General features: G+C 62.8%; 1 protein-coding gene across 1 annotated transcript; it reads right to left on the bottom strand.

Moving 5' to 3' along the window:
• Positions 1-3,039: 3,039 nt before the first annotated feature.
• On the bottom strand, positions 3,040-7,208 carry LBX1 (ladybird homeobox 1). The gene is made up of 3 exons (XM_032882033.1): positions 7,028-7,208; positions 5,356-6,078; positions 3,040-4,647 (listed from the first exon to the last, which is right to left on the bottom strand). Exons 2-3 carry the CDS (start codon positions 5,678-5,680, stop codon positions 4,127-4,129), a joined length of 846 nt encoding a protein of 281 aa, XP_032737924.1. The 5' UTR covers positions 5,681-6,078; positions 7,028-7,208; the 3' UTR covers positions 3,040-4,126.
• Positions 7,209-8,960: the final 1,752 nt, after the last annotated feature.

The following is an 8,960-nucleotide window of genomic DNA, read 5'->3' as shown; positions in this document are numbered from 1 at the left end:
AGAGGGTCCCGAGCCTTAACGAGTCTCGCTCCCAGAATGGGCGCAGGGCCCCCAGTCCCTCGCGCCATCCACGCCACGCTCACACGTACACTCACACGCGGGGAACACCACGGAAGGCGCGCGGCCCGCGCCCTCGGAGCGCACACAGGCAGTGCACACGGCTCGGCGGCTGCCCCCAACGCAGGCCGGGTAGGCGGCCGCTAAGAGGCCCAGGGCCGCGCTGGGATTCGAGGCCCTCTCACACCGCAGGTCCGGGTGGTAGCGCCGGAAGCGCGGCCAAGGCCATCCGAGCGCTCCCGTCAGAGCCAGGAGAGCTGAGGAGAGAGTGGGTCGGAGTCCAGGCCTCCCTGACTCCTAGCCCCTCGCTGCCGCCTACAGTAGCCCTGCCCACGGCCGCTGCCGCCTCCCTGCGCTAAGGGGCCGGGACACTACCCCACGCGGCGGGGCTCGGTTGGACGGAGACTGGCCCAAACGGCCACGCGTGTTGGTAGCTGGGTTCCGGAAGCCCATAGGCAGCCTGGCGGAGGCTTCTCAACCAGCAGAGCCCAGGAGACTAATGGGGGACCGGAATTCGCCGCCTAAACTCTGCGCGACCCAACGGGCGCCGCGCTTTCTCCAGGCGTCCTCCGCTAGTCTCAGCCCAGGGCTCGCGCGTGCGCCTCTCTCCGCTTCCCACCGACGACCGTCTGGCCCTTCCTTTGCCCGCTCTTCTTTCTGACCTCTAGAAACAACGAATTCCTTCTCATCTTTCAAGGCCTGGGTCCAGTGCCACCTCCTCCGGGAAGCCCCCACCGCCCCAGCCCAGAGACGGCTCTTGGAGTTCTGCGAAGGGCATTTCCCTGCCCCTCGGCTCAGGCCTCCTGATAGCGCCAGGGCGGGTGCGATGGGGCTCGTCAGCTAGACTGGGAGCTCCTTGAGGGCAGGAACTGGATCTGATTCGTTTCCATTTCCCCAGCCCCCAGAGCGGCCTGGCGCAGAAAAGACGCACAATAAACATTTGCTGAACGGAATGGATTTTTCCCTTTATTTTATTAATCCTTCCCCTTCCTTCTTTCCTTCTTTCTTTTCCTCCTTCCTTCCTCCCCCGTTATTTTTTATTTCTTGGTTATATTCAATTGTCATGTTTTTCAGGCTCATTAAATCCATTTAGAGACAAAAGAATAAAAGGCAGAAGGGGAAGGAGGGGGAGGAGGGAAGGGGGAGGGGAGGGGAGGGGAGGCCGGAGAAGCAAACAAATAACCCGCTTTAACTAGACGGGCGGATAAATGGCCCCGTTTCTCCTCAGCCCCGATGCGCCTGCTTAGCTGCGCGCCCCGCGGGCGCCGCAGCTCGGGTGGGCTCAGCCCCGGGGCCGCCGCCCCCAGCCCGGAGGAACCCAGCAAGGCCCGGCCCGGGGCCGCGAAGCAGCGAGCGGCCGAAGGTGCCAGGGCCGCTTCATTGGGATTCATGGGCGTGTTGGGCGGGCGGCCCCGGGCTCCGGGCGCAGGGCGGGGGCCGGGCGGGGGCGGGGGTGCGCACGGCGGGCGCAGATGCCCGGGTGACCGCCGCGCCGCGGTCCCCGCGCCGCCTTTGTGCCGGGGAGGCGCGCGCGGGGACCTAATCCATCAAATTGTCTACAAATTGTGAAGAAAATTCAAAAACCATATGGTCGCCAGCGCCGGCGCGCTCTGGGCTGCGGAGGGCCGCGGCCGCGCCCGCACCCGGAGCCGCGGGGGGCTGGGCCCGGCTATTGTCGCCTGTCAGCGGCCGCCCGGGTCCATTCGTCCCGGCCTTCATGGTCCGCGCTCCGAATTACAGACCCATCCATCCTGAGAGAGGGCGATTTATGTCGCCCGGGAGGAACCGGCCTCACGCCCGCCTGGCTGCCCCGCCGCCTCTCCTCCTTTCGTTCTCTCCTCTCTCTTCTCCCCCTTTCCCATTCCCTTCCCATTCCCTTCTTCTCCGTCTTGATCACTCAGTCTCTGCCCATGCGAAGCTTTTTCTCCTTCTCCTCCCGACCCGGCCCCCCGCCGCCGCCCCTGTCTCCGAGGCTCCCGCTTTCTTGCTCTGCTTTTGGAGTGTCTTTCTGTGCTCCTTTTTCGGTTTCTCTCTCTTAGTTTCCTCCTGGACACGCACGCTCCCGACTCAGGCCCCGGGGCCCCATCGCCTGCCCGAGACCAGATGCGCATTTCTCACATCAATTTTGCGGAGAAAGAGAGCCTAGCGGCCCGGAGGCGGGACCCTCCTTTGGTGACAGCGGCCACTCGCCAGCCCAGCGACAACAAAAGCCCAGAGAGAAACCCGCTCTGTCCGGAAAAGTGAAAGCTGCCTGCGTCCCTGCCCCAGCCGCCCTGGGGTGCTGGGATCCCAGAGAGTCCTGGGGGATTGACGTCTGTGCCCCCAGCTGAGTTTGCAGGGCCCAGAATTTTTGAATGTTGCCAGAAATTCACCCGAACTGTCAGAGCTTCGGGCTCACACCTCCCTGTTCAAGTGTGCGCGATTCAGCTTGTCCTTGGTGCCACTGGCCTCATTTTCCTCCCCCCCTCCCCCTGCAAGGGCAAGGCCCTCCAGCGGAACCAAAACTTGGGAGCCGTCGGGCTGCACCCTGCTGCCCACTGAGCTATACCTGAGGTACACAAGACGCTTAGCCCGCGTCCGGCTGAACGGGGGAAGAATGCCCTGGAGTGGGCGTGGGATGCACAGAGCGCAGGGCTAGTCCCCCACCTACTCACCGTTTCCCCCCCAAATTAACTTCCCATCCAGGACGCCCCCAGTGTATGCACTCTTCCTCCCAGCAATGCACACGCCTCACTTTTTACCCCGACCTGGCGAAGACCGCTGCTCTCGCCCCCATCCCCAATTTGGTAGCTGCCCCGTTTCAGAGCCGAAGCGCCCTCTCCTCCCGCTTTCCCCGCACCCCTTATCCTCGCCCCTGCCCGGAAACTCCTCCAAAATCCAAGGCCAGGGCAGGCGACAGCGAGCAGCGGCGAGACACCGAGCCTGCCGGCAGCTTCCCTGAATAGAGCCCACTCATTCAGACACGGTCACCGCCAGTTCTAGTAAAATGACAAAGACTTTATTTATCGGAGAAAGAGGCCTTGGGTACAGTCCTGGGCGGAGAGGGCAGGGCAGGAGCAGGGAAGGGGCACGCGGGACCCACCCTCATCGAGTCACCCCTTGTCTGGGCAAGTGGAGCCAGAAGCAGGGCATTGGAGACCAGTCAGACCCAGAGCTGTGGAGGAGGTGGGGCGAGGGCTTCGGGTGGCCTCCTCTCAGTCTCTGTCACATGCAAAAAAAATTCTAAAAAGAGTAAAAAATAATTCTAGGGCTTTGGGTTCCGTTTTAGTTGGTTGATTGGTTGGATTTCTCCCTGCTTTGTCCTGAAGACCCGGACCCCAGCAGTCAATCCAAGGAAACCGAGAGAGGGCCAGGAGGAATCTTAAAAATAGCGTTAGTGGGGATCGGGAGGCAGAAATGGCATCGAAAACAGACTTCTGCGGACTGGAGGGTAGGGGGGAGAAAAGATCGATTTGAAACTTGCAAGTCAGGCCCTGGCTGTCCTCCTCAGCCCCTTCCCACGCGGCGGGAAAAAGGGCAGAAGGAAATAAAAGAAGTCAACTGCAGTAGGCCTAGGGAGGCGAGGAGGAAGAGGGCCAGTGCATTCGCCACATGCAGAGAAAAATAAAAACAGTCGGGGTGGGCCCTTCCTCCAGACCGCGGGATTCAGGGTTCGTTACCCTCCATAGTGCCTCGCCCTCAGCAAACCCAGGAGCCCGAGAGCTTGGAAAACATGGAAATCTCCGAGATTTAAAAAAAATAAAAGAAAGAAAGAAAAAAGTCAGGCCGAGGTCGGAAGAACCCGCTATATAAGTTTAAATATTTATACAGGAGCCATACAGAATTGCACGGCGAGGGCTCCCGGGGCGGCGGAGGCCGCGCGCGGCGGCCGGCCCGGCCGGCCAGCCCGGGTTTATTGCTTCAAGAGGGAGGAGGCGGCTGCCGGGAGCTGAGTCCGGGCCAGGGACTGGGGGGAGAAGGCGGGAGTTGCAGAGGAGGTCCCAGCTCCCCTCGGCTGTCCGGCTGTCCGGGAGGCGGCGGGCGTACCGGCGCTTAGGGGCCCGGCCCGGCGGAAGATCCCGGGCGCCGCTCAATCGTCCACGTCGATCTCTTCGTCTTCCTCGTCCTCTGAGCAGTCCTGGCTGCTGGCCGGCTGGTCCGTGAGCGGGGAGGCTGGAGAGAGCTGCAGGGGCCCGGCGCCCGGGGCCTGCGGGGCGCCTGGAGGGAGCGCCGGAGAGCCAGGCCTCGACTTGGCCCTGCCACAGCCGCCGCCACCGCCGCCGGCGGCCTCCGAGTTCTGCTCGAGTTCCGCCAGCGTCACGATGTCCATCTGCCCGCTGGGGCCCAGTTTCTTGGCGGACTCCACGTCGGCCTTCATCTCCTCCAGGTCCCGCTTGAGCTTGGCGCGTCGATTCTGAAACCAGGTGATGACCTGAGCGTTGGTGAGGCCCAGCTGCTGCGCGATTTGATCGCGATCCGCCGGGGACAGGTACTTCTGGTAGAGGAAGCGCTTCTCCAACTCGTAGATCTGGTGGTTGGTGAAGGCTGTTCGCGACTTTCGCCGCTTCTTGGGGGTCTGCCGCTGCCCGAAGATGGTCATTCCGTCGCGGCCTGCGAAGAAACCATAGGATAGGCTTGCGCCAGGGGAGAGGAGACCACACCCCGGCTCTAGTTCACCCCACCCAGGCCCGTCCTGCCTGAGGTCTGCTGCAGTTCCCTTCTCGGATCTGATTCGGCCTCCCTCCCGGACTAGGGCAAGACTCGCTTAAAGCAAACCTCCTTTCCCCCACCGACTGTCTACCGGAAGTCTCTAGGAGAAATTGTTTTAGTCTCTGCTCCCCACCTAAGAGTTGATTTGAAAGACCCGAGGTCGCTAGAGCACAACGGAGCCAGACAGGGACGCCCTGACTCCCGGGTAAATGTTGGTTCTACGCCTTTTCCCAGTCACCCCGACTCTCCCCGTACCCAAAAAGTCCTCCTAGCTGAAAGGCTCTCCGTTCTCCAACCCAGCAACAGGGCGAGGAGCGCCCAGGCCACTGGGAACTGGAGGGAGCCAAGCAGAGCAGGCAAATTGCGGAAAGGTCTTGGGTTCCCGCCACCCCTCCTGGATCACTGGACTCTGGCCTATCCAGAGGTCACTAGAAAATAGTGCTTGGGTCCTGTCCCACTCATTTCCACTCCCAGCGGCAGCGGCTTGGGCTGGAGGGCCCTGACGGCAGGCGCGGGAGGAGGCGGCAAGAGGCACAGGGCACAAAGAGTGGGGCACAGGGAGCGGGGTGTGGGGTGCTGGGCGCAGGGGAACCCAGCGGCGGCGCCTACCTTCGGCTGCCTGCAGGACGCTGACCTCCAGCCCCTTAAAGGTCTTGCTGGCGAGCTCCTCCAGTGCGCACAGCGGTGAGGTCTGCGAGAGCAGCGCCCGGCCCGCTAGGGGCAAGCCGCCCGGCGCGTGCTTGTCGGCGGCCGCCAGCAGGTGCGCCGCCCCGCACAGCGAGTAACTTCTCCGCACAGACGGCTTGTTGAGGATGTCCTCAATGCTGAACGGAGTCAGCGGCTTGTTGGAGTTGGCGGGAGGCGGCAGGTGATCCAGCGGGCTGCGCCGCCGCTCTTCCCCCGGCGCCGCCTTGCCATCCTCCTTGGAAGTCATCTTGGCCTCGTTTGGGGGCCCGGCCGGGGCGGCTCGGGCCGCGGGGACCCAGCCCGCGGGCAGCTCGGGCGCCGGGCGGCGCGGGTGGGCGGCAGCGGCGGGTGGGAAGGAGGCCGCGCCGGGCTAGGCGCGGGGCCGGGCGTGGGGCCGATTAGCGCAGCGGCAGAGGCGAGCAGAGCCGCACGGGGCCCCGGGAGGAGGGCGCTGACGCGGGCGCCGCCGCCGCCGCCGCCGGGGCTTCCAGCAATCCGGGGCCGGAGCCGGGGCGCGCCGCGCGGGGCTCCAGTTTCGCCAGCCCCGGTGCTATTTAAAGGTGTCAGGTGGCTCCGCGGCGGCTCCTGGCCCCGGGTCCTGGCGGCGGCAGTTGGAAAAGCCGAGGCGAGGGCGCCGATCCCGTACTGCGAGGGGAGGCGGAGAGATGGGGCAATTGACTATTGCTAACAAGTTAGCCTTGATCGTGGAGTAATCAATTATCTGCAACGGCACTTCTCTATTTCTCTCTCCTTTCTCCTCTCTTCTTTCTCTCTGTTCTCTCTCCTCCTGTTCTCTCTCTCCCTCCCTCTCTCTCTCTTCTCTTCTCTGCTCCCCCCGTCTCTCTCCTTCTCTCCCTCTCTCTCGCCCTCTCTTTCACTCTCTGTCTGTCCAATGCAGGCGGCTCTAAGTTGGGAAGCTCATTAATTAGCGGGCCGGGGGTAGGAGGAGCCGGCTGGAATTAGCCTGCCTAATGCGCCTGTCAGTCCGGGCGCTGCGCCGCGCTCGGCCCGAGCTGTTTGTAAATTACATTAGCGGCGCCTTTATTGCACCCGAACCTCGGGCAACTCAAAAGCCGCCGCCCCCACCCCAAACTGCGAGCCTCGCTCCCGGCGCACCCGCCTCCCGCCGGCCTGGCTGCGCTGGTAGCGCTGGCCCGGAGGTCTCAGGCTCTCCGACCCGGGATTTGGCGCCCGAGAAGGGCGGCGTGAGCCCAGCGGGAGAGGGACGCGGCCTCGGCGCGGGCCAGGTAAGACCAGGAGTCTGGGTGGGCCCCGTCGCTGACCAGTGCAGACTTTGCCGAGCTGAGATCAAGGACCCAGCGTCCCTACCCCTCGACCCTCCTGTCTGTCACCCCCGGCCTTGGTCCTTGCGCCTGGGAAGAGGGAATCTGCAGCTTCCAGGCTGGCCCGCGGGAGGTCCGCGCTGGTGCTGCAGCCCTGGGTGAGGCGACACCGGACCGGGGTGGAGGACCCCAGGGGTTGGGGGAGGGGGTCAGCCAGAGGACTCAGTCTTCACCAGCCAAGAGGCGGAGGGGGAGTTATCGGTGGCTCCAGGCACCTCTCCCCCGGCCTGAGCCCGATGCGACAACCTTACCTCTTCCGGCAGTCTTGCACACTCCTCGGGCCACGGTTCTCCCGGCCGGCTGGGGCCACCGGCCCGCCTGGTGACCGACCGGCGCCCGACCGGGCAGCCGGGCCGGTTGCCTGGGCTAACGGGGTCGGCTCGGGGCCTCCCCGCTGAGCTCTGCCCAGGCCCCGGCCGGGGCCCCGCTGCCGGCCCCGCCCAGCCCAGCGCCGGGCTCCAGTACACCGCCCGACTCCAGCTGTTCCGGATGCGGGGCGGGGGCCCGGAGGGGGCCGGGCCACGGCTGGGGCTGCGCTCCCAGGAACCCGCAGGGAAGCCGGGTTCGAGTCAGACTGGGGGCTGGGAACCCTACGGGCCCGACTCCTGTACATCAGGCAAGCATTTGTGCGCATCGGTATTTGAATGTGTTTACATTTTTAAATATGTACATTTGTGTGGGGTTCGCGATGTGTATATTTGTGTAAACATATGTAACCTGTGGGTATTTAGGCGTGTTTGGACCCTACCTATGTCTTTCATTCCCCCAGAGGCACCCAAAGAGGCTGTACCCCCAGGCTCTTTTTACCGTTTCCCTCCCTTGGTTTGTATGGGGCGTTGGCCCCACCACCGGATTTTCCGGGTCTGCCCCTGAAGAAAGGAGGGGAACAAGAGGGGGCTGGAGCCAAGGGTGCTGTTTCCCTCCCCACAAACAGCCTCAGCCCTTTTCCTGGCTTTGTTTGTAAACTCCTGGCCAGCCAGTGTGGTCTGGCAGCCCTGCTAAGTCAAGAAAAGGGCCCAGAGAGGCCAGTGGAGAGCACTGTGGCCCAGCCTAGAGGTTAGGATGGGGAGAATAGGACCTTTTGGGCTTCTTGGACCCCCTCATACTGCCCCAGAGAGTTAGGAAGCCAAGCTGGGCTGCGGGGCAGGGGGCAGGTGTTCTCCTGGGATGCCTTCCCTCCTGCACAGGGGCCTCTGAGCAGCAGAGACCGGTTTCTTTATCTCCTGTTTCGTTGTTTGTTTGAGGCAGGGCTTGCAGCTCCCCAGAGAAAAAAAGACAGCGTAGGGAGAAAAGATTCCTGTTTGGGACCCCAGTGCCTGCCCTCACCCTGGTTGGCAGTATCAGGAAGAGTTATTTACCCTCTTTCCTGTCTTTTTCGTGCATTTACGAGGACAGGTGCTCAGAGGCAGGAATGGTGAAAATGGGATTCTTAATTCCCCCGGAGCGGCAAAATTGTCCTCAAAGCAGGCCTGTCTCTAGTGCATCTGCATTGCTCTGAAGCCATGAGATGATGCTGGGCCTGGCAACGGGCGGAGTCAGAGTTGAGAGAGGTGGAGAGGGACCTGGGGGAGAAGGAGCCCGGGAGCCTGGTGCACACTCTGCTGTCTTGGAAGCTTGGGGACTGGGAGGGTCTGCCCTCTCATCTCACTTCCTGCTCTCAGGATCCTGCTTCAGCCTCTGCCTCCCAGCCCTTTCCCGCCATAATCCCCAAAGCCCTGATCCAGAGCCTCAGGCAAGTCACTTCCCCCCCAATTCTCCCACCCCTGATGACCCTCCCCCCATCCCCCTGTACTAGAGAGAAGGTCTCTCTAGAACAACAACTCTTGAGTCCCTGTCCTGGAAGGAGCTCCATCCCATAACCCCCCACCCCCACACCGCTGTTCTTCCTGCCTGCTCCTAATATTGGTCTGCAGGACAGGATCTTAAGGACAACCTTGCTGTTGTCCCTTCCCCAGTCCCTCAGGAACAGTGGAGTTCAGTGTTAGAGTGAAGCTGCCAGGAAGGTGAGGAATGTGAATCCAGGAGCAGAGGGGCAGGAGGGTAAAATTCCTTCAATGGGGCCCTGTTTCTGGGGATCTTTAGTCTCCGGCCACATCATGTCAAAGTTGACAGGACATTCCACAATCGTTTGCTATCTTACCTCTTATACCCACCGTGGCCAAACCTCTTTTTCCTGCAGCCCAA

The sequence above is a fragment of the Lontra canadensis genome, unplaced genomic scaffold, assembly GCF_010015895.1.
Source record: "Lontra canadensis isolate GAN:19392208 unplaced genomic scaffold, GSC_riverotter_1.0 scaffold3, whole genome shotgun sequence".
NCBI lineage: Eukaryota > Metazoa > Chordata > Mammalia > Carnivora > Mustelidae > Lontra > Lontra canadensis.
This window is presented reverse-complemented; position numbering and strand designations above follow the sequence as displayed.

Bases quoted from the DNA above. Each gene is read 5' to 3' on its own strand.
- LBX1 (XM_032882033.1), bottom strand. From the start codon at position 5,680: ATGACTTCCAAGGAGGATGGCAAGGCGGCGCCGGGGGAAGAGCGGCGG. The intron at 4,648-5,355 runs GTAGGCGCCGCC...GTTTCTTCGCAG, and splicing joins CGTCCTGCAGGCAGCCGAAG to GCCGCGACGGAATGACCATC.